General features: G+C 32.7%; 1 protein-coding gene across 5 annotated transcripts; it reads right to left on the bottom strand.

The window, feature by feature from the left end:
* Positions 1-7,486: 7,486 nt before the first annotated feature.
* On the bottom strand, positions 7,487-24,154 carry LOC142629470 (protein SUPPRESSOR OF QUENCHING 1, chloroplastic). 5 transcript variants are annotated; one of them, XR_012843063.1, is made up of 30 exons: positions 23,693-24,153; positions 22,865-22,965; positions 22,677-22,733; positions 22,493-22,587; positions 21,775-21,874; positions 21,217-21,275; positions 20,949-21,073; positions 20,477-20,609; positions 19,510-19,597; positions 19,247-19,325; positions 18,945-19,005; positions 18,726-18,801; positions 18,526-18,636; positions 17,431-17,526; positions 16,907-17,029; positions 15,258-15,455; positions 14,777-14,881; positions 14,269-14,333; positions 12,585-12,678; positions 12,183-12,340; positions 12,011-12,060; positions 11,792-11,913; positions 11,503-11,610; positions 10,566-10,658; positions 10,418-10,454; positions 9,769-10,016; positions 9,463-9,612; positions 8,511-8,698; positions 7,894-8,028; positions 7,487-7,804 (listed from the first exon to the last, which is right to left on the bottom strand). XR_012843063.1 is itself a non-coding variant. In XM_075803464.1 (29 exons), the coding sequence occupies exons 1-28, from the start codon at positions 24,045-24,047 to the stop codon at positions 8,534-8,536; spliced, it is 3,252 nt and encodes a 1,083-aa protein (XP_075659579.1). In that variant the 5' UTR covers positions 24,048-24,153; the 3' UTR covers positions 7,859-8,162; positions 8,511-8,533. The 5 variants fall into 5 exon arrangements, 2 of the variants coding, with proteins under 2 accessions (XP_075659579.1, XP_075659580.1); XR_012843064.1 differs by having other exon boundaries at positions 7,922-8,028; XR_012843065.1 differs by having other exon boundaries at positions 7,669-7,804; positions 7,894-8,162.
* Between the last annotated feature and the right edge of the window lie 1,417 nt (positions 24,155-25,571).

Genomic DNA, 25,571 nt, shown 5'->3' with positions numbered 1-25,571 from the left:
TTTGGAAAAGGTTTTCCAAATGGAATTGGAAATGGAAGGTGAGTGGGAAGAAGGGGCTTAAAAGCAATCACAAAGAAGGGAGAGGGAACCACGCGTCCTTACTATATTCACAGCTTCACATGCCCTGCTCTTATTTGCCTCTCTCTCGTTTTCGTGCGTCAATCTTTCTCTCTCTCTTTTTTTTATTTTTATTTTTATTTTTCTCTCTCTCTCTCTCCCCTTCTATAATACTGTAAAGATTTTTTAGATTTTTTTTAAAAAATTTTTTTGGTATTTCAAACGTATGATTTCTTAAACTGTTTTGTAATTAATAAGAAGAAAAACTTTTTCTAATACGATTTAAATAAAATTATGCTCTAGTTATTTTTATAATTTGACGGTTACAACAATTTATATATACATTAATAGTCAAAACTTAGAGAAAATCTAATTAGATTATAATTGGATTCTCAATTTTGTGTTAAATGAATTATTGAATATAAAAATTGAAAGGTTTAAATTCAATTAGATTCTAAATCATATTTCAATTAGAGTCCACTTTTTCCGCCACATATTTACTTATTTTTTTAATTTTTGTGACAAATAAATTATTAAGTGAAAAAATCGAAGACTTTAAATCCAATTAAAATTTAAATCATATATATATATATAATGGAAAACTATTATATATTTTAGAAATATATAGTTAAAAAGTGTAAACTAATATTATGTATTATCTAAATCTTTTCTTCAAAAAAATTGTATAATTATAATTATTTTTAATTGTATCCGTGCATATGTACAGAACTACACACTAATATAGAATAAGATTCAAATCATAGTTCTTCTTTGTAATATTATTAAAATAGAATAAAATGATATATGTTGCATTGCTTATAAGAGTATATAATTGCAGTTTTCATATAAAAATATCAACATAGGTCTTGTACAGAAAAAATTAAACTAAAAAACTAAGTACTATCTCTCTTTAAATATTGGTAATAAACGATTTTTCCTATACCGTTTTCATCAAATTTCTTTAGGAATATTTTCCAGGAAAGTTTCTACTTTTCCATTAAATTTGATGGAATTTTATTTTAGAGTCAAGTTTGACGGAAATTCTAAGAGTATCCATACCAGCTCATGTAAAAAATTCTAAAACAGAAAAAACTACCAATTTTATACATTTTGAGCAAAAAAACATCCACATCAGTGGGTGTAAAAATGTTTAAAATTGTGGAAATCCATCCATGAGTTACAGTAACCGTGTAAATAAATATGGTTAATGTAGCTCGTTTATCTCATTTTTTTATAATTTCCTGTTTGCTTTTTTTTTTCTCTCTCTTCTCCATGCTAAACAATCCTAGTTAATAGCTCATCTTCTTCTTTTTTCTCATATGCACAAAAACACACCCACACACAAACACATCCACACAGAAATCAACATAGATACACTTGCTAAAAAAAAAAAAAAACAGAGATACACAACACATGGAGCTTGTGGATCGGAGCTCGTGGCTCGGAGCTGTGGATGGTGGATCGGAGCTCGTGGCTTAGAGCTGTGGATCCGAGCTATGGATGGTGGATCGGAGCTCAGATCGAAGCTTGTGGTTCAGAGCTGTGGATTGGAGTGTGGATCGTGGGTTGGAGCTCGGATTGGAGCTTGTGGCTCAGAGATGTGGATCAAAGTGTGGATCATGGATTGGAGCTCAGATCAGAGCTCGTGGCTCGGAGCTGTGAATCAGAGTGTGTTTCGGTCCTGTGGATTAGAGCTATCGGGAGAGTTGATCTGGAAAATGGGTGATTTGGAAAATGGGGAGAGAGAGAGAGAGAGAGAGAGAGAGAGAGAGAGAGAGAGAGAGAGAGAGAGAGAGAGAGAGAGAGAGAGAGAGAGAGCAATTTCAGAAAAAATGGGTAGAGAGAAAGAATGAGAGCGCGCACGTTTGTATAGTGTTAGTTAAGAGAAATAATAAAATTATTGAAAAAATTGATTATTTAATTAAAAGAGGTGATAGAATAGATGAACTGATGTGGGTGTTTGGTAAAAATGAATGTGTAAAATAGAAAAAGTAGGCTTTTGGTATAAAAATAGATGTGTAAAATAAATGAGCTGGTGTGGATGCTCTAACAATAGAGATAAAGTTCTTATTAACAATTTTAAAGTTCAATGAAACTACACCACAATTTGAGGAAAATACAATTAACTCGTACCAGCTACAATGAACATTGAGCTTGGACACATTGTACTATATTGAATCGCTCATAAAATTGTGTAAAGAGGCCTTTATATAGGCACATTAACCAAAGTCTAATACAACACAGAATTACAAGAATTACAATTAGCCAATATATATATATATATATATATATATATATATATATATAATTTCTTCAATAATTACTAATACTGGGACTGAAAAAAGTAAAAATTCCAATAATACTTCTCCCTGCTAAAAAACGTGATTGATACTTTTGCAAAGTTGATACTTCTACAAAGCTGATTCTTCTTCTACTAAATAGTGAAACGTTTGAATTATCTTGATTTATTTGATGAAGACTGATACCGAATCAAATAATTCTGATTCGAAGAGATAAGGTTGATACTCATGCTTCACATGATTAATACGTTTGTCGAAGAAAACATGTCTTGATGCAAAATAATTGTGGAATGCATTACTCATACCAATGATAATTGAACTGATTTGAATTAATACCAATGCATTACTCATACCATCAAAATAATTTTGATCAAAATATTCGTAGATTAAAATATCTTTTGAAGTACAATAATAAACTTTAAAACTGGATCCATTATGTTCTACTAATCTTGGACAATTTTCAGAATTAAAATTTTTGCATTTTTTGGTCAATTTCTTTTTTTGTGATTCAAGATACTTATACGAAGAATACCATGCTTCTGTAGCTAGTCTCAAAAATTATAACTCTTAATTCTAAAGGTAAATCTTCATAACATGCCATTATTTCTGAAACAATTTCTTTTTCTTCTTTTACAATTTTATTATATTTCTTATTCTTACATTTTTTTTTTTATCACTTCTAAAATCTTGATATTGTGCGGCTAATTCCAAATTATTTATGTCATTATCTGGTTTCATATCACTTAATTTTGTCTCATTCGGGTTACTAATACTGAAGAATTTCTTCTACTTGTGTTTCTTTTTGATTGATTGATTCTGGTTTATAAGACTGATTCACTTCACAATTTGATTTGGCTACTAGTACTGATTTATCACATGATACTGATTTATATTTTACTATTATTTCTCGCTCCCTCTCTCTCTCTCTTAGACACACACACACACACACACACACACATATATATATATATATATATATATAATTATAGTTAAATAAATTGTGTGTTTGTGTGTGTGTGTGAGTGTGACATTTTTCTCTCTCTCTCTCTCTTAGACACACACACATATAAATATATATATAAAATTATAGTTAAATAAATTGTTTGTTTGTGTGTGTGTGTGTGTGTGAGAGTGTGAGTGTGAGTGTGAGTGTAACATTTTTGGTTTACTGTTTGTTGCGTTTTCTTTTTTTTTTTTTTTTTAGAAAGGGTTGTGTTTTCATCTTGAGTGTGAGTTCTAAGAGAGATGCTGTAATTATAAAGTGGAACTCAACCTTGTGACCCTTCCGTGCTTTGCACTTTGCTCGCCTTTTTGTCATGTGAAAGTTTTAATATCTTTGATTAAAATAGGAAAATATCAATACCCTTGAAAGATGGGAGTTGCTCCCTTGAGATATTTGTTCTTTTTGTGTTTTTTCTCTCCAACCTTTACCGACGGTACTTTTAATACTATTTTTTTTTTAAGAAATGGATACTTAAATTTTGGTAGTCTTATATGATTTCCAATCTCATTAAAAAAATAATAATAATAATAATAAAGAAAAATAATAAGAAGAAAAGAAGAGAGTGAAGCAATTTTTTTTTTTGAACTCTAGAGGCTTCCATCAAAAACATTATATGCTAATTGAATTGCAAAACTCTTAAAAATAGTTTTAGTAACTTAGATGCTGTTTGGTAAGGTTGTTTGTATTTTTTGGACATATATATAGGTGAAAAAGTATGTAAAAATAAGTGTAATGTTGAGTTACAAAGCTCTTAAAAATGGTTTTAGTAACTTAATTATTTCTTTTAAATCAGTTTGACTAGCCAACCAAAATTCAATGACCTTTTCAATTAAAATTATATATTTGGGTTGGTTTTTTCTTTAGTCACATGATTCATTCCACAGTAGTCAGTAGTCAAATTAGGGCCACTGTTTCTTAGGTCCGGTGGTTAAGTTGCAAATAGCAGATAATCAGATAGGACTGTAGCAAATGATGTGGACTTTAATCCAATATAGTTTGGTTTTGATATTAAAAAAAATAAAAGAAATTGAAAGAAATAAAAATTAGTGCAAGTTGAGATATTTTTTCTATAGTTGAAATTTTGTCACCTTGGATTGAATTAGCTTGATATTGAAGTTTAATCATATACTAGTACTAGACTAGTATTCTAGGTAGAAGTAAAGAACAAAATATAGCTCATATTGATCTTGGTAAATAGTATTGATTGCCTCACCCATGAGCAAATTCAATCTTTTATTGATTAGAGAATGTTGCTAGTGGACAACTGGCCAATTAATTATGTATTTTTTTCTTTCACTTGAAGGATTTTTCTTTCTCCGTTCTTTATTGCATAATCAATGAGAAAGTTCACTGCCATGTGAGTTCTTAAAAATCATGGCAGGACATTTTGAAAAAGGCTCACATGAAAAGAAAAATAAAGAAATGAACAAGAATGACAAAGGTGGATGCTAAGAATAATTTCCATTTCACATGAAGCATAAACCTTTATGAACAAAGAGAAAAATTGAAAGAAAACCAGTGCACCCCCTTACCACTTTTTTTTTTCTTGTGAAACAATCATATTACCTTGCATATAAAGTTAAGAAGAAGAAAAATATTATTATAATTATTATTATAACAATGATATTAAGATCAATTAGGTCAACCAAAACAGCTAAATCTTCATTTGGTGTGACATAATAATACATGACGAGACTTAAGGAAGTGTTTGGTGATATAAATGTTTTGAGTTGTACGTCACAAGGCAGATGAAACATTTCATGTTGTCTCAGATCTTTTTAGTCTCTGCACAACATAAAAACATTATAAATGTGCCAATTGGAGGGAGTGAAAAGTTTTTCTCCTTGGTTTAGCTTTTAACCAAGGATGCAGACTGAAAAGGACCAATCAAACATGGTCTTACATTATTTTCTTATCAGAAATTGATTTTATGGGTGAAAACCCAACAAAATGCTTAAATTGCAGGAAGAAAAAACATGTAGTGTTGCATCAGCATGCCAGAAACTATTACTTTACCATTGTCTTGCACAGCCTTTATGGCATGTCCTATTGTGTATTTGTAAGGCCATGCAATAAAAACATGGAAACAAACAATGAACCAGTCTATTAAACCTTTGGTGTGTTATTGGATTAATAAATAATAATATAAAAAAAGGTTGGGATTCTTAATTTTTGCAGTTGTGGAAAATTCTGATTGGATAATAAAGTATATGTTGTCTTCTGCCAATTGGCTTTTCCATTGAGACTGTGGGACCAATGGAATTTGTATTTTTGCTGAGCAATGATTAGTGGGCGATGCACCAAATAGAAATTAAAGGCATAGAATAGGAAAGCATGTGGTTGTTTTCATGGCACTTTCCATAATCTGAGCCTTTATTTTGAATTTTTTTTTTAATTACTTCTGGAAGCTTTGGACTCACCCCCACTTGATGGATGTGGCCAGGTTTGATCCACATTGCCTCCTTAATGCAATTTCCAATCTTCCCTTTTTTTTTCAATTATCCTTGTTATATGATTGGTTTAGGTTATCTACCAATAATCTCACTCAAACTTTGCAAAAGTGAAAGTTTTATGCACCAGATACAAGGTTATTATATGATTGGTACATCAATTTTTTTGGGTTCTCTAATTGTCACTAGTATGTCTGAATGCATTTTCTTTTTTCTTCTAATAACTAAATTTGTTCTTTGTTCTTTGTTCTTTGTTCTTTCGAGGTTACCCTCAACGGTAGTGCATTCATTACAAATTTATTTTGCATTTCAATTAATGAAAAATACTAGTTAAAAGAGAGAGTAAAATGTGACATGGTCTGACACAAACATTAGTAAATTGAGCCTCTAATAATTGGATGTCCACCCAATCAGCAAAATAAGAGCAACATATATCAGTGATATCATAGCTAGCAGGGAAAAAATAAACCTATGAAGATTCAGGATAAGCCCCATCACCAATGACATGCCAGAGGGCTTGCCTCCTTCAGTGAGACAAGCTTCAATGTCACAATGAGCCAATCAAGGCTTAGAAAGATTAACATTTAGGTTTAAAAAAGAAAAAAAAAATTATAATTTGACTTCCATATCTCTCTCTACCTCTCAATTATGGAGTGCTCTTTCAGCAAATGCAGCAACTTTAAAAGTTATCCAACTGAGAAAATTAGACTTACTCTGAGCATATATTGAATGATTTAAAATTATTACACTTTGTAGCCTCACAGATTTTTAAAGTTATCTTAGTAAGGAAATGAGCTTTCCTCTGCTACTAATTAATGTAGTTTTATTCTCTCTCATAGATTTTCTGCACCGAATTTTAGATTTTTATGTTAGGGTATATAACAGGTCGGTTACATGCAGATTCTGAAGTTATCTCAGTCAGAAAGTAAGATTTACTTTTTGTTATAATAATGAAAAAGTCCTCTATTTGAAAGCAATTTGGTTTCTCTGATTGACCACATGATTTCTAATGAACCTTCCAATGAAATTCTTACTTATCCCTTCTCTTTTAACCACTTCCTATGAAGAACCAATAAGGGTCTAGTTGGTTTAGACCACCGATTAAAATATTTCTAAAGAAAATTTGATTGAAGCTCATAACTGGATAGAATGTATTAATTAAAACCTGGGATTATAAACGACAAATAACTTTGATTAGTTTCTATGCATTACTCCCTAACATGGTGTTTGAATTAAATATAACATGTTTGCCATTTACTTGATTAAAGTATAGTTTATTTTTCAATTAATAACTAATTAAATCAATGCTTGAATATGACAAGCAAACTGTCCCTTTTCATCACTCACGGATGTTGATTTCTAAATGGTTAGGTTATTGTTGACTCTCTAATTATGCAGCAGAATTTCCAAACGTGTAGCAAACCTATCAGTCGCGCCCTTACCGTCACGAACTAGTACTGTTTCTGAGGTATTCCAGATTCATTAATCTCCTCCCATTAGTTTAGTACTTACAGATTCATGCTCCTGTCTAAATTCAAACCACTTAATTATAGTCATAAACTAGGTCCATACCTAGGCGGGCATGACAAAGCACCACCAATGGACAAATAGATAAGGAACAAGCCAGATCATAAACACACTTATATAGTGCATTGCACAAAATATTCAGACAAAAATGTTGGAAAGAGATAAACATGGGATTTGGTGGAAAAAACGCGTTTTACGCTGTCATTTTCTTAATATTATAATGCATCTAATGCATAAATCAATTAAACAAAGGCATTCCTCTCACATGCTTTGATTGGAACTTGTCAAAGATTGTCTCTATCTAATACTTAATTTCTTTGCTAAGTATGTAGGGGGCTAAACTGCTCCTCTCATTAACAAAACAAAGTAAAACTACAAATGATTGACCACATTGTCATCACTTAATCAATAAAAGAGAAGTGCGCACGAGTGTGTGCCTTGGTATGCAATCCATCCCTTGCTTATCCCTAAGACAATGATGATTATTATTAATATTAAATTACTGCTAGCAACAACAATAATTATACGAATACAAATATATAATTGGGAATGACACCTGAAAGGCAGCCAATGGAGGGCCTTACACAAAAAAATGGCAATTGTTTGTTTGGCACATCATTACGACAAAAGCACCATATGGGCCTGGGGCAGACTTGAGGATGCCTTGTACACTTCAAAGGACAGCACTCACCTATGAAGTATCACAATTTCATTCATTTAATCATGAAAATTGATTGGTTGATTCGAATTGGCTGCTCTCATCAGCCACTTGACACCGAAAAATAGCGTTTGGTGCATTCAATGGCTCAATAGTATGTATGCTAACTGGTAGAAGCAGGAAAGATAATTTACTTCTTATCTCACTGAATATAGAAGTTTAAAAGTTATTAAGTTATATAAATTCTACATTTCAACATGATTTGAGAAATTTAAAGTAACTGATCATTAACTAATATTTTATAACACAATGAATTTCATGTTTTCTTGACATGTTATTTCACAAAAGAAAAGCACCATGAAGCAGTCTTGAACCACGATTTGATTCATTTCACTGCTCATTATACTTATTTTAATCAGTGGCCAAAAAAATACAATATATGTAACTAACGGCTGCATCCAACTGAATATCAAACTTTCATGAAAAAAAGAGAAAAGAATAGTAAGGGATCTTACAACTTGTTTTCACGGTGCTTGTGTCAGTGGGAAACTGATAGCTGTAAGGTGTTTGTTGGAGTTTTGGGCTTCACAACATATGCAAGTGTGATTTCTGCTGGGGAAGAGTCCAAAATTTCCTCTTGGAAGGGTACCTCAAATAACAGAGATTGGTATAGACATACCTCATCTTCCTTGCAATAGTAAACCTGAGAGGACAAGCCACATTAATTTTATACCAAAAATCACAGACTCTGAGCTTAAACTGGAGGTTATTTTTTTTTAGACTTTTTGTTTTCCTTGAAAATTCATTAATGCACTAGTGCCTGAACAAGGAAATCTTGTTCTTGAATTGAGCTCTAATTGTCATTTTTAAGAAAATTGAGCTTGGAATTCAGTGGGGGTGATTTAGAGCAAATAGACACAAGGTTTTTAAAAAAATGTATCATCTAATCATTGAGTTGTTTCTCATGTTCAGGCAAAATATATTGTGAGACAAATGGGGGCATAGAAGAACATAGCAAACATCTTTCTTTTCGGTGTCACTCTTGGAAGATTCTACTTGACTTTTGATAGCTAAGGGTAGCTTCAACCTATTTCCTGAGAATAGTTGGTCCACAAACAATTCAACTTCACCTCAAATCCTCTTTTGTATCAACCTCTTTTGAGGTTCTTATACTTATTTTTTGCAAAAGCGAAAGGCTATTGTACCCTGCAAGATAATGAGCAGAACACCACATGGTAAAGATCCCCAAAACCAGAATCATAAACTCTCTGGTGCTACATGCACCTGCCTGAGGCTGTCTTGGTTGTCACAAAGACATGATTGTCACCTAATCCCCCTTCAGTGCCAGAATGATAGCATTATTAGGAAGTATTATTTTAGTGAGATCAAAGTTAACTAATATTGGAAATTAAATTAAAACAGTTCAAAGAAGACCAGCAAAGTTTGCAACCAAAAAATGAGGCATACCTTGCAACTTACTCTCCCCACTGAAGCTGAGGGGGAGGATCTCTTAAAATGAAGTATTGCTGATCCCTCTGGACTAAGATATCCATCCAAAGGATCAATAACCATTGAACTTTCAGGCTCACTTTCAACGCTAAATTTACTTCGTGCTTCCTGCATTATGAATTACAGGGCAGTAGATCATAGGATATGCAAGTGAACAAACACAAAGCATTTTTTTACCCTACTGAATGAGACATTCAAGAGAAAATGAGATAGTATTAGAGAGTTGGAACCCATATGGTATATCAGAGAGAGAAGAGGTGGAACCTTTGAGAAGTGATACTCTTCAGGTAACAATATCTTAAGGGACAGGTTTCCCTCTTTGGATGAACCACCCTCAACAGTAACAGTCAGTGTGTCAGCTGATGATCGCCTTCTAAGGCGCCTTAAAGATCTGGAGTTTTGCACAGGAGGCTGAACACCTTTCAGCTCCAAAGTAAGAAGTTCAGATTCTTCCTTGTTCAAGTCTAGATATCTGATTACACTGTTGTTTGTATCAGCTATGAAAAGTCTTCCTGCAAAATGACAAGAACCACTTCCATTATAAAATAGTTACCAATGCAAGCAAAGACGCAAGAATTGAAGCAAAAGTCTTCTCTCTTTGGCTACTAACATAATTCATACCATCAAAATGGCTATGATATTCTGTACCAATTCAGCTAGTTATTGAATGACAGAATGATAGCCCAGATATACATGGATTTACATGATTTAGGAGGCAGTACAGCTCAATCCAACAAACAAACAAACAAACATTATGCAACTTCCTTACAAAAATGAATAGGGGGAAAATGTACATGGCTGGGGTTTGGGGGAACCCATTTAGAAAGTTGACAAGGATTTGTAAATTCACAGATGTGTTACAAGACTAAGGCTAAAATATTATTTGTCGTTTATGAATAGGATTGAGAATCACCATTTTCTGCTTCAATGATTCCCGATGGCTCTGAGAGCTGCAGAAACAAATAAACACAATGAAAGTTGACATTTTAGGCAAGCAATTCAGCTTATGTAACTGAAAAAAATCTTTTCATCAAATAAGAATATTATAAGTATTTTCCAACCTGAGCTGCAAGGGCTGTTCCATCCTTGAAACCAGCTTTCCCTGTCCCTGCTAAGGTACTTACTCTTTTACTTGCTGGATCTAGCTTCTTGATCTGAAATTTGGGGGACAAGGAAGAGTAGTTCAACCCTACTGAAGCTGTTAATTGTACCAGCATGTTATCATAATAAATCTACATACTAAATCTAATACATAAAAGAAGTGGATGCAGGTAGTATCGATTTTATGTAAACAGAACCAGTGGAGCACCTTGAGTAATATGTTGTAAATATTTGATGAACAGTATGTGATTCAACCATAGGAGAAAATTTTGGGGATAAGAACCAATTTTAATAATCATCCAACAAAGTAAAAGTTCGTAGAAATGATTTGAATTATATCTAGACCATAGAAATTTCCTCATAGTAAAAGGGAACAGATTAACAAGTCCAGTATGTGCCATGAGAATCACCCATTGATGCCTTACAAACTTGCAACATAGAATTTTAACTAGACCTGATATTTTGAATAAACTATATTACTTTGTAAAATATTTTATGAAACAATTTTGACTGCTATAATTTTTTTCCATCTATAAAATGTCAAAATTCAGAACCAAAATTAGTCAAAGGTTGGTCTCCCTATAATTTGCAATTATTTTCACCAGCAACAGTGTGATATTGAGGAACAACAGGGATATTATATCCTAGCATGAATAGGTAGCAATATAATTGGCTACTTAATTGCAACTTTAATATGAGCGATGTGAATAGCAGCCTAACTGTCCTCTGAGCCTAATAGGAGGGATGGAAGAATATTTTTGAAGTTTATTTACACCCCCGCAAAAAACAATTAAAGCTGAAATTAACTAGACAGTTAATTGATGTCCTCAAAAGTTTATACTGCATGTTAGAGAAGTCCTTTTTTTTTTTGTTTAAAGTATTCTTCCATCTAAATACCTTGTGATTATAGCTATCTGCTATATAAATTTGACCATCCTTTGCACATAGGACACCCAACGGATGTTGAAGAAGTACTTCTGAACCTATTCCATCATGGTCTCCAAACTGCGAGAGTTAAAACACAATAATAACTATGGGAAGGAAACAGATAAAATAGAAAAGGTTAAATTCTAAACAATAAAATTTGACTTTTTTAGTCCGTATATGGTGTACATGAATTAAAAAAAAAAAAAGAGAAATATCTGGCTACATAGGAAATGATTACTTAACTCAAAAACAAAAGTACCTTAAACAAATTGTCTGAGAAGATAGGATCACCTCCAGCTAGCAATCTTGATCCTCCAGTTTTTAGATCAAGTGCTCGAATGGAGCTACTCTCACTATCCGCAATATATGCCACCTTCAAATCTTCAAATGTGCAATAGAGTAAAAGATGTTATTATTAAGAGTAAAAATTTTAAATGATGGTTCAAATTCTTTCAGGTAAAATATTACAACATATTACCAGGAGACAGTGAAACTCCAGAAGGTTGTGCAAATGACGTGTTTGTAGAGCTATCACAATTAAACGGAAAAGTTATCATTGCCAAAATTCTGGGAGAATTTGATATGAACATACCCAAGCAAATTATAATAACCAGTGACAAAAATAAAATTAATTTTATTGTTTCCATTACCTTGATCCATTCAAGTTTCTTTCATAACCATCACCACTGAATGCTCTAGTTACTCCATCTATTGTATTGTGTTCCCAGATCTGATGTTGGCCAGCCATGGCAATGTAAACCTTCTCACTGACTGGCTCAAAGCAGACATCCCATGGAGAGTTAAGGAGCTGGAAGAAAATATTAAAAATTTCAACATTATGCAGAGATATTTGTTCAGAAAATTTCAATTTAAAATTTATGTACCAGGAAATTTTTATTATTTGTCAACAAGATCAATTGACACTAGTGCCCCCAAGTTGATGAAGCATACTGATATAGCATATACAAGGAGCCTTGTTACTATTTTTTATTTAGAACTAATGTGGATGTGATTTAGAGTGGATCCTCAAATTTCATCTTTTGCAATCTTGCCTGATTGGTTCCTTTATCTCCCCCTCTATAGTCAGAACCTTTGGATCCATTTCCGGCAAGAGTGCGCACATTCTCATTGACAAAATCAATTTCCCTATAATAAAAGAAGTTAAAATTGTTAGAAATTCATGCATGAAAGGTTACTACACTGAAGCTATTAGTGTGCTTCCTATTTCTTGTGATTCAAATAATTTTCAAGTAACAATAATAAAAATTAAAATTGTTAGAAATGAAAGGTTTCTACATTGATGTTATTAGCATGCTTTGTAATTCTTGTGATTCAAATAATTCTCATGAATGTACAAAATTGTATACATTCATTGAAAAATGTGTACGTTGAATGTATGTATTTGTGTATATTCTTTGAAAAATGTTTATACAAAATGTACAAAATGAAAATTCTTCAAAAAATGCATACGTTGAATATATAGAATTGTGCACATTTTTTGAAAAAATGTTTTACGTTAAATGCACAAAATTATATACATTCTTTGAAAAATTGTGTATGTTGAATGTACAGAATTATTTACATTATTTGAAAAAATGTGTACATTAAAAGTACAAAATTGGGCATACTCTTTGAAAAATTGTATACGTTGAATGAACAAAATTGTGTACATTCATTGAAAAATGTATATGTTGAACATACCGAATTATGTACATTCTTTAAAAAATTATGTATGTTGTAGGTACAAAATTATGTTTATTCTTTGAAAAATTGTGTATACATTTTTTAAAAATATGTACGTTGAATTTACAGAATTGTATACTTTCTTTGAAAATTTGTATTCCTTGAATAATTTTGAATTAGGTACATTCCTTGAAAAATTGTATACATTGAATGTATTGAGTAGCATACATTCTTTGAAAAAAATGTACATTGAGTCATTTGAGTGTACTCAATTGTATATATTCATTGAAAAATGTGTTAGTTGAATATATATAATTTTGTACATTCTTTGAAAAATTGTGTACCTTGAATGTACACAATTGTGTACGTTGAATAGATAGAAGAATGGGAAATAGGAAAAAAAAAAAGTTCCTTTAAATTTTACCCTGTGCAAAAAAAATAGGAAAAAAAAAAGATTTTTATAGTTACTATTTAGACTTGCCGAGTAAATTATTGTCTAAATTTTAATTCCAAGCATTCGTTTCTTTATTTTGCCTCACATATGTCAGTTTCTGCACAGTCCAAATACTATTGTGCTACTTGGATTACAAATATGCCAAACCAATCCTTTATACAAGCAAGCCTATGAATTCTATTTTCTATGACCAATGCAGCTAAAAGAGCTGTTATGTATCAGATTAACCCAAATAATTTTCACTGACTCAAAACTTTTTATGCATTAAAGTGTAGAGATTTGACTAATCTAGGGAGGATCCATAGTCAACATCCTAAATTTTGGGACAAAGGCTTGGTGGTTTTTGTTGTAAAGTGCGGATTTGAGTTTTTGAAATTTTTTAAGCACAAGCATAAATTGTTTTGGATGAATCAGTGGTTTTTCAACTTTGTAAATGTTTGTTACATGAATACACATAATTATTATGGATCTTGCACTGAACTTGACTTTAGAAAGCAACGATCAACTTAAAACAAAGACATTGAGAATATAAAATGACTGGAAAGAGCACTAGCCAGCCTGTTAAATACTCAAGGCATAGTTCTGAAGTCACCACATACCTCAAAGCATGGTTTTCAGTATCTGCTACATAAAGGATGTTTTTCTTTCCATTGTAAGCCAAGCCCTAAAGAAGCAAGAGCTACAAAGTTACTGTGAATACGGGCAATATTGAAAATGAGACATAGGATGACAAACCTCAAAACACATGCAGCCATTCACGAATGAAATAAAGTACCAAGATTAATGGCCTACTGAATGAATATGCAGCATAGTCAAAACTACAGATACAAATATTACTCTCTTAAATAGAGTATTGTGGTTTGAAATGACACAATGTTTAATGAAGAAGAAAAAGTATTTTACTTTTACTATGAAGTCCAAAGCTGGCCTCTACTTTTAGTATCTTGATTTAATTTTTTAAATTGATGAGGATGATATGGGAAGATAACCGTATCATTGTTTTTTTTTTGACATTTTGGAGGTGGACACTCATTTTGAAACATCCTACAAAGGAAATCATGGCTCTCAATTCAGATGGTGGGAGTAACATATTAACTTAATTCTCACCTGAGGGCGGTTAAAGGTGGCATCATCAAAATTACCATCACGTAAACCTTCCTCTCCTGTGCTCCCAATTTGGACAATAAAGTTTCCATCAAGGTCAGTTACCACCTGAACTCCAAAAGTGGAAAGATAGGTAAATAACAATCTGAGTACATCAAAACAGGTTCACATTCCACTTGTGACCTGTCACAAAGGATAAAGATAAACGAATTCACAGGTACTATTGTTATTATAAGCTTGACATGAAGCATGTGTTCAGGTCTTTGATTCAAGTCTTAGTGACCCAGATTCTGGTAAGTTCTTTCATTATGAAGCATGTGTTCAGGTGAGGATTGTTGGACAGCCTTGCTCTGAGGCAGAGGGGTTCTTAGTTTTTAATATGCTTACTGTACCATTTTTTTCATCTTAAGATCAGGATTCAGGAAAAAAGTACATATGTTGAATATGTGTACGTGTGCATCAGAGATAATGAGAGAGAACCCACTATGCGATTATGGTTACTGTCTGAAATGAAGAGCCTGTTGTTAAGAACGTCAATTGCTAGCTTCCCAGGAAACTTCAATGGAGATGTAAATAAACGAGGATCATTATCTTTCTCCAAACTTAAAGGAATTGGTTTGTTATCCAACATCTTCCTTCTGCCATAAAATAGAAGAGCTGCCTCCACTAAGTTGTCAAGATCCTTCAAAACAAAGCAAAAGAAAAGACTACATTTCCTTATTATATGACCATTTAAAGAGTAATTTTGAGGAAATAGAATCATGAACTAGAATAACCATCTGCGTGCCAGTTAAAAATACAATTCTGGAAAAAAAATGCTATTTGCTGTTATGAACAAGTTACATTGAAATATAGCGCACAGTAGGTAATTTAACCCATGTTAAGATGTCAAAATGAAGTTAATTAATGGGATGGAGATTATAAATGAAAAAAAAAAAAAAAATACTTCTACTGCAGAAGGGGATTTAAAATAATACCATAGTTATGGAATGAACTTAGACAGTTGTTCACAACCGTATTGATTTTCACATAAACTGTCTTAGATATGAAGAATTCCACTAAGAAAAAAAAAAAGGAAAAATCATTATTTGATAAAGGTATTTCTAAAAGTATTGTATCTGTTATGAGTATTAAGGGCAAAACAGTAATATCATGATATTACTGTTTTGCCCCTAATACTCATAACAGTACTTTGAAGAACTTCCAAAAATTAGACATCAATTTTCCTTCATATCTCAAGTTGTTGCACCTTTCAAAAATTTCAATATCTTTTTCACCCTTTTGGTTTCCCTTCTTTCCCATCTTTTTAAGAGTCCTTGTATATTTAGCATGAAAGGCAACTATAATGTTAAATCATAAGAATGACACAGGTAGTGTACTACATCTACATGCCACCAGTTTACATTTTCAAAAATTACAGATATGCTTGAACTTCTTTTTTTTTGTTCAATATAGCAATGGATATTTGATGCAAGAAGTACAAGGAAAGATTTATTTTGATTTTTTTAATGTCAATTGTATTTTATTGGTTAAATTTATTTTTTATTTTAGGTCCTAGTAGTTATTTAGCTTACTAATATTTTATTTTATTCGAGTCAAGGTTATTTTTTTAATTCAATAATAGAGATTCCTAAGCTAATTAGAATTAGGGTTTTTTGTCTGTTTGGATTATGGTTTAGTAGCCTATGTAAGCAAAGTTGTACTTCTTTGAGCAGGGGATTATTTTGATGAATAAAATTTCTATTAAAATTGTCCTAATGGTCTAGTGCTGACTCCAACTAGGTACTCCTAGTGCTATATTTTTTCCTCACATGGTGCTAACTCCTAGGTTTTCTATCTTTAGTTTTCTTTTTCTTTGATTTCCAGTTGCATCATTCTAGTTTGTCCCGACTCAATATAAGTCAGCTTAAGCAGAACCATATTGCCTAAAACAATTGTTTCTGACAAATCCAGTTAGTATGAGTGTCTTTCAACTTTGATTAATTAAAACACATGCATGGAGACAAAAACATGTGCTGCAATCAGATATCATTTGGATTGACACTTTTAAAACTAGCCATAGTGCATTTACTAAAGAATAGAAATCAGGCTTTTAAAATATTCATAAGAAAAGTTAGAAGTGGTCATCAGTACCTTTCGACGTCCTTCGCCTGCTATTTGTGCAAGGAGCTTCCCATTGGGGCCAATAATAGCAAAAGTTGGCCATGAATTTATACCTAGCTCTCGCCATAGATACATATCTCCATCATTGACTACCTAAATTGTTAAAAAGAATTAGAAACAATCAAACAATACAGTGAGCTTCACCATATTACTAAAGATAGTATATTCCAATTTGATTAAGAGCATCATTTTGAAAAATATTATTAATCTCTTCCATGGATGAGGAGGTCAAAATTCAATGATTTTAAAGAGAACACTAGAATAAAAATGTAAGATAAATACCAAAAGGGACATTTCTTGTCCCACTATGCAAGTAGAATGTAAGAAACACCATGTTTATGAGCATGAGAACAAGCAAAACAGGAATGCACCCAAATCACATTGAAAGATGGCCAAAATTTACCCTGAAAAAAGTTGTACCAGTTTAAAACACCCTAAATACTTTTGAAAGATCAAAACTCTGCTCATAACAAGTTCCAAACATAAAGCTTTACCGGGTGAGTGATGCCATAGCGTAATACAGCATTGCGAATGGCTTCTAAATCCTTCTCATTGTCAAATTTTGCAGAGTGTACTCCAACCACTGTGAACTGCACAAACATGAGAATATATAAAAACAACCACTTTTGGAATTCAGGCATTTGGAAACCAACCCATAAATCAGCTAAGCAATCATTACTAATGTGAAGGAAGGTCAGAAACACATGAAAAATGAACCTGTGAAATATTGAATAAGAAAGCAGTGTAATATATATATATTTTGCGTTTGGGGGAGTTGTTTTTATTGGAGACACTTGCCAACATTTGATGTTGAATATCCAACTATCATATTAAAAGATGACATATGATCAACAGATTTAAGAAGATGAGAGGCACTTAATTGGAAGCTTCTATCAAATCCCAACATTCACCTTGGAGAAATTCTATCACAATATCATACTTCAGCTTTAAATGTACTAATACTTGCTTTTTCAGACTTCAAATTGGTATTCTCTGCCTCTCCATGTTTCCCATATACTTGTAGAAATATTTATATAGATTGTACATAAGACTTATATATATATATATATATATATATATACACACACAACATCATTGTTTTTCATGAAAAGTGATACAATCTTATACCAAATACTTTCATAATGCTAGAATTTGTAGACATTCAATAAAATAGCAAGGTGAATTGAGGAGAGCAAGAACAAGAACAAGAGAGCATACCAAATACTCTCTCTCTCTCTCTCTCTCCCTCCGTTTTGGCCAATTTAACTCATGTTTTTCAACCTTGACAGAAAGCAACCATAGAAAAACTATCACCACTGCAACATAGACTGAGTTATTTTAGGCATTTGCAAGCATGAATGGTATTGATACAATATTAAAATTCTCAAAGATAAAGGAATAGTCTCTCCGGTAACCTAAGAGAACAATCACGTTCACCTTACAAGAAAAAATGAATGAATAAAATGTTGAAGCTCATTAGACTTTATTCATTTGTTACAAGCGTTTTGATAGCAGCAGAAGCTTATATTAATGTGAAATTTGAGATTGCTAATAGATTGAAATATCTAAATTGAAAGAAAATGACATACTGGCATATCCTTGTATTTTTTCTCCAAAAACTCTAGATCTGGCAAGACATGCATACAGTTTATACAACAATAGGTCCAAAAATCCAGCAGAACCACTTTTCCTTTTAAATCCTGCCAAAGTAAAAAAAAATCAAAATCAAAACTAAAGCCACCACATTAATCTTCACCTAAAACAGAAAATCAAGTTCACTAAAATTTACTCTGCGAAACTGAAGGGGAGCTGTATTCAGCCAATCAAGTTTAGGTGGGAATTCTGGCACGGTTGGAGAAGTTCCCCTTACATAGTGAAAGAAAATTCAAGCAAAAAATGTCAGACTTTAATTTAATGAAAGGTAATAACAATGAAGCGGAGTAGACAAAAACGATGAGAGTTATAATGCAATAATATATCTTAAAAGGGGAAGTGGAAAAATCCTTACCTGGTTTCCAAATCAGATATATAGGTCACATATTGGTTGATTCTGTCAAATCTTGATTCACCTATAACCAATAAACTGTGGTAAATTTAACCTTCTTACATCTGCAGTGATTATAATAAAAATATATAGGAGAAGATAATACAAATCAAGAACACCAGAGATTTAATTATTAACGAATTCATAATTTATACAGAACCATGAAAGAGCAACAGATAAGAGAAAAGAATGGCAATCAAAGAAAGTGGGAAAAAAAAATGCAGCACATGAAAATACCAGAATTGTTACATGAAATGCAACAGTACCTTCATTTGATTCAAAAGATGGTCGTTTGACTCCAAATAACAGATTCCAAATAGCTTTTGGGGATGAATATTGCATTGCCTGCAAAGGAATGAAAATTGTATATTTTCATTGATTAAACTAAAATAAAAGCAAAGAACAATAGCCTACAACATCCTCTTTGCATATTCCAGGTCACAGGAAAGATTATGATGCTGAGATTCAATATAAATCTAAAATATTTAAGTGTGTTCTCTGGCATTCTTTTCTGTCAAGTCATTTATACCTTCCAGTTTGTGATGGTAAAGATGAGACAAGAAATTGCAATGCCCAAACTTCCATATCTCAAAATATCTCGCCGAGAACCATGCAACCTGTCCATAAATTATTTCTGCAGCCTCAAGCCAAAGTTGCTCAAAAAATACTCTTCTGGTTTTGTTGGGAAAGAAAAAAGGGAAAGCAATACTCTTACGTTGATAGAGGACACCATTCATTAAGAAGATTGTATGTAAAGTAAGCTATCTACTAAAAGAAATTACATGGAGTTAATTGAATTCCAGCTTTTGAGGAAAAACAACCCAAAAACAATCAAAAAGGCTGTTTTTCATCAATGCGAAGAAGCGCACAGCACTGCAATGCCATGGGAAAAATAATTTGGGGCTTTACTACTCGGTATTCAGAATCTCTTTGATGTATACACCAAAAGCATCCAAATTATCCAAAAGAATTCCTTAAGGCTCCAATTCAGTTATCTATGGTGTTCAAGCAAAAATGCATGAGCATCATGTAGCAAAAACATAATATTTCTTTATGTGCCCCCATGCCTTTTTAATCTAGTATGGTGGATTATTTTAGTTCTCTCATAGATAAAGAGAGACACATTTACTTGAGGCTCATCTAGTATGACCTTATGCATGAATAAAATGGTCTTACATGCTATTTAAAACCAGATATTTGTCACAAGTATATCCAGGACGAGGTAAGGATCATTACTTATATAAAATCGTAAGTTTTCTATTTCACTTAAGGCATGTGCCACCATACCACCTTCATCTGATATGATTGACTATTTTAGCTCTCTCAGAGATAAAGAGAGAAAGGTGGGGGAATACACATATACCTGGGGCTCATCTAGTATGACCTTATGCATGAATAAAAAGGTGGTACATGCTATTTAAACCCAGATCTTTGTCACAAGTATATCCAGAATGAGGTAAATCTTGTTACTTAAGCAGATATAGAAGCAGCCATACCCCCCAATAGAAAATATCCCACTATCAGTAGCAGGTCTATTCTGGATTGACCCATTGTCTGTCCTTTCCATGAGCACTGCAGGTGAGGTTTGTGCAGAAGTAGAAGGAAACCCATTTCCCTGCGTCTTCTCATCTGCAACGGCATGCCTTCATGAGACCTTGTAAGACAGAAACTATATACTAGTATTACCCAAGAGAAAATTGCTAGGAGAGCAACAGTGTAACTACTAAAACAAAAACTTTTGCATCATCATCTTATTAAACCAATAAATCAAAATCTACAAAACCAACTGATTGGTGTAAAAGGTTGCATGTAGCAACAAAAGAGTAAATTTCCAATACATGGGATTACCCATTACAAGAAAACTGATCTCACTTGTTATTATTAAAACATGGCACTAGTTTAGCTTCAGCATTCTACATTAAATGAGGTACAAAATGACATTTGCGGCAAACTCTCAGGACTACATACTATAGCCATCAGAGCCACCACTGAGAATATCATGAAGTGAAACATTTCCTATCTCATTTCGGATAAGTGATGGACCAGCAGTCTTTAGAGTTTCTTCTGACAATGTAGTTTTCACAGCTATACATCTGCACGTAGCCCAAAAAAGAAAAAGTGGAAAAGATTAGCTTTTTTACCAAATAAACATATACCCTACCAAACAGGCATTCACGCAAAACATTTAGACAAACTTGATCTGAAAAGATACAACATATAATATTAACACTTTTACCTCATTTTTGCAGATTTGGCAGCTTGAACTCCTGCTAGTGCATCTTCAATAACAATACACTAGAAAAATACGGGCATTACTTTATTTAATAATAATACAACTATGACTTGTCATATAAATATTCCAACAGGCTAAAGAGAATTTTGCTGACAAACATTCATTTATGGTATGGCATATAGAAAATTGGCACATTATTTAGATGAAAAAAGTGAAACAGAATAACCATATAGGAACAATATACAGTTTATGCAAAACCTGACAGAACCAACTTTTTCTGAAGAACTTACAATACATTCAAGAAAATCATTATTTCTAAAAACTAATGTACCTTCCAAGTATTCATCTAATAAGTGTTCTTATCACTGACCTTTACACCTCCCCTCTCTTAAGGAAAAAAATTTCTTTTCAAGAAAAGCATAGTTAATATGTAATAGAATAACTATGCAGCAAAAACCACAAGTTCAATACAAATATACAGCCACTATTTGAAGTCAATTAAAAAATTGTTTGGAAATCACATCTCCGAGGAAAATAAAACTGCTGAATGTGTTAGTATACCTCACTGGTTGGCACATTCAAAATCTTTGATGCAGCCAAGAAAATATCAGGAGCAGGCTTCAAATTCTCAAAAGCATCTGCCGACACAATAGCATCAAACCTGAAAGGAAGCAATCAAAATAATAAGGACAAAAGGTCTCACAAAGATGAAATTTACAGTCTACTCAAATGTTTTAGTGAAATTTCCAGTTCAAACTATGCGTTAGGACTAATCTGATCATGTACAGAATCCAAATATCACCAAGTTGCTTACTTGCATGTCATCTTTGTCATGATTATATTCTAGATCCTGTGGTTCACAACATTTATTATTCAAAAAGTGGGAAAAAAATTTGGATAAATATTTGACATTTCCACAAATGTTTGGAATTAACCACAAACTATATTCTTCATGCCTTCTAAGGCTACTATCCAATTGTTAGACTCTCATGAGTTCAGTTCCATTTTAAACTAATTAGAATTTAACTCTTTGTATCTGAACCTTTGTGAAACTATACATGATATATATCTTTAAGACTTACGCTCTTCAATTTTATTGGAGCTTTAGTCTAGTTTGAAGTTTAAAACATTCATCATGGTGATGCAACTCACATAAAATGTGCGTTCAGTGATGATTGCAGCAATATATGAATAATTAAAGAGGCATAAATTGGAGAATAAAATATGTAATACTATTACATAAAATTGAGAAGCACAGCACATGATTAGAGTGTCTTACATTGACAAAGGTAAACCAGCAGCAGCAAGATTTGCATCAACCTTGATACGATCAGCACTAGATGCAACAGCAACTTTAAGGCCTTTGTTTTTACACTGCCATACAAAACCAGTGTGTTATTTTATCACTAGATGGACTAGGAAGGTAAGTGCATCATGGCATCCATGACTCAGCCCCCACATACCTGAGTAATGAGTTCAAGGGCACCAGGGAATCCTATTCCAGAATTTGGTTTTGCATACTACAAAATGTGAAAGAACTTTAGGTGTTAGTGACAATTCTGGTAACTAAAGAGTATCACCAACATGACATATATTGACTTTACATTGTATTTTTAATGAAGTTGTAGATAAAAGATAGAGGATCAATTACCTTGTCTAAATATATCTCAAAGAACCTCTTCTTTGCAGCCTCAGGAACAAACCCCTCAACTCCCTTAACAGTAGCAACACCTCCCAAAAAGTTTGCTTCACCTGGTTTTGGTGTTAAAACACATATTTTTATTTCAAAAGATTGCACATTAGCAATTAGAAAACTAGAAGAGTAATTCCTCACTTTACTGAATGGCACAAAGCAATCCGAAATTTGAAAATGACTAAATAAAGGTTAAATGATTAACGTCATCCTTTCTTAACAGCTTAAAAGTTTGGAACTAACGATAATTTATCATGGTATCATAGCAGGTGATCATAAGTTCGAACTTCATCTCTACTCTACCTCCCATTTAAATAGTTAAATTTCATGTGTTGAGCTTCACTTAATAAGGAGGAGTCTAGAAAAAAATGGTAAATTTAACAGAAAATATTTACTTTATTTCAATTGCAACCCCACACTGCAAAACCTAAAAGCACACAATTACCCAATTTGCCATGAAGAAGGGCAAGAAGGTGACACCAGAAGAAAGCCATTTACACGTTTTCCCTACTTTCTTCCAACACATTATCAAAAAAAAAAAACACAAGGGTTTATCAGTAACTTAGCATGTCAGACCAAAAACCCTCATCCCTAAAAAAACACAGCAAAACAGTATGAATAATTCATTAAACATGGTTTTGCTTAAAATGAAATATAACCCATATATGATTCTCAAAACAAAACAAAACAAAAAAAGGAAATATAACCCATATATAACAAATTAGCAATTTCTAAGTACTATATAGCCAATGAAAGAATAAAATTTAAATTCATAGTATTCATTACCAGTCCCCATGAATGGCACAAAGTCCTCCACAGTTACTTCCACTCCCATCTCTGCAAACACGTCCACCGCAGCCTTTCTAGACGCCTCTTCGCTATTACACAACACTCCATCCATGTCAAACAACACAGCAGACACCTTCCCCCACTCCTTCCCAGAAGACTCTTGCACATTATAATTGTTCTTTTCCTCAACCTTCACACAAGCTCTCACTGCAATTTTATGGTGGCGTTTTGGCCTGTAATGGAAGAGATAGCTTGGGACTGAGATGGGTTTTGTCCCTTTAAGGTTGGCAGTGAAGTAGAAGAGTGTGGTTTGGTGTGAGAGAGAAGAAGAGGGTAGTTTCATGAAAGCCATGGCGTTGTGGCCCTTGTGGGTGTGTGCTAACTGATGAACTAAAACTGTTTTGTATTTGTGAGTGGCAGCGAGGGAGTTTTGTTGTATTGTTTTTGCGCTGAGACAAAATTGACCTTTATGTTTTGACAAAAGTCTTTGTAGATGTTGAGGAATGTGTTTGTTGTTCTTGTGGAATTTGTTTGCAGGGAAAGGATTTTCGGGGGTAGTTTTGGTAGAAAAATAATGTTTTTCAGTGGTGGAGAAGTGGATTTCTTTTTTCTTTTCTTTTTTTTCTTTTTTTTTTAGTACATAATATATTGCTGAGGTGTTGAATAATTAGTGCATTACTGCATTATCCACTTGGTGACCCCTTGCCACTGCCTATTCTTCTTTCAGAAATGCCAGGGACATAATTTATTATACAACTATTGTCAGAATTCGCTACACACCGTTATTGTAGCGAAAAAAAAGTAGTAAATTTATGTGGGTCTATACTTTTACTACCCACACCTCGCCACGTGACAAATTGTGGAAGAAATTGTGGTCCACTCTTTATTTCTTTCTTTTCTTTTGTTCTGTTTTGGTAATAGTTAATTCTGCCTTCTGGGTTGGAGTGGGCTGCTTAAAGGGCCTAATGGGCTGAGTCAAAATAATGCCAAGACTAATTCTGGATTGAAGGTGAACTACATGAGGACCAAAAAGCCCAAACATCCCATATCTTAAGTTCGGTTGGTTTTTCATTTTTGTACCTTTGAGGAGAAGCAGCAAGTTGCTTTTAATTTGACAGAAGCCAGATAAATTCTTAGAAGATTAATGACATTACTCGTGAGAGGGTCTTCTATTTTTTAGATAAGGGTTAATTTAGAGTATAAATTATAATTTAGGATTATTATATTTTTCAATCACAAAAATACTTAAGGGTGTAATGAGTGTTATGCATTTGTGGATGAAATATTTTTTTTTATCACACCCCTTGGTATTTTGTAGTTTAGTATTTGGAAAATATAGTAATCTCAAATTATAATTTATGCAAATTATTAAATTTAACCCAAAAAATAGAAGGGTCTTTGAGACCAAAGAAAATCCAAAAAGAAGTTTTTCATTACAAACAAAAACCAAATCAACAGGAACTTGCAAACAAATCAGAATCCAAAAAAAGAAAAACCCATTAGTCTAAATCATATGAAAGCACAAAAAAACCTATTAGCTGCTCAGAGGCTCTTCTATTTTTTGGGTAAAATTTAATAATTTGTGTAAATTATAACTTGGGATTAATATATTTTCTAATCACAAAAAACTTAGGGGCATGATGAAAAATTTATTTCACACACTTATCACACCCCTAGATTTTTTTAATTTTTGAATAGAGAATGGTGAGACATGTGATGATAAGGGTGAAAAAGGAGGAAAGCAAATAAAAGTGGAAAGTGGATTAGTGGGAGGGAAGAGACAAAAATGGAAGGTTTTTTTATTTTTAAATTATGAAAGAAAAACGGAAGATTTGTTTTTGTAAGTGGGGTGGGAATTTTTTTTTTGTTTTTTTGG

Source organism: Castanea sativa, chromosome 3 (genome assembly GCF_040712315.1).
Source record: "Castanea sativa cultivar Marrone di Chiusa Pesio chromosome 3, ASM4071231v1".
Taxonomy (NCBI): Eukaryota; Viridiplantae; Streptophyta; class Magnoliopsida; order Fagales; family Fagaceae; genus Castanea; species Castanea sativa.
Note: the sequence above shows the minus strand (reverse complement) of the source record. Positions and strands in the feature narration are given on the sequence as shown.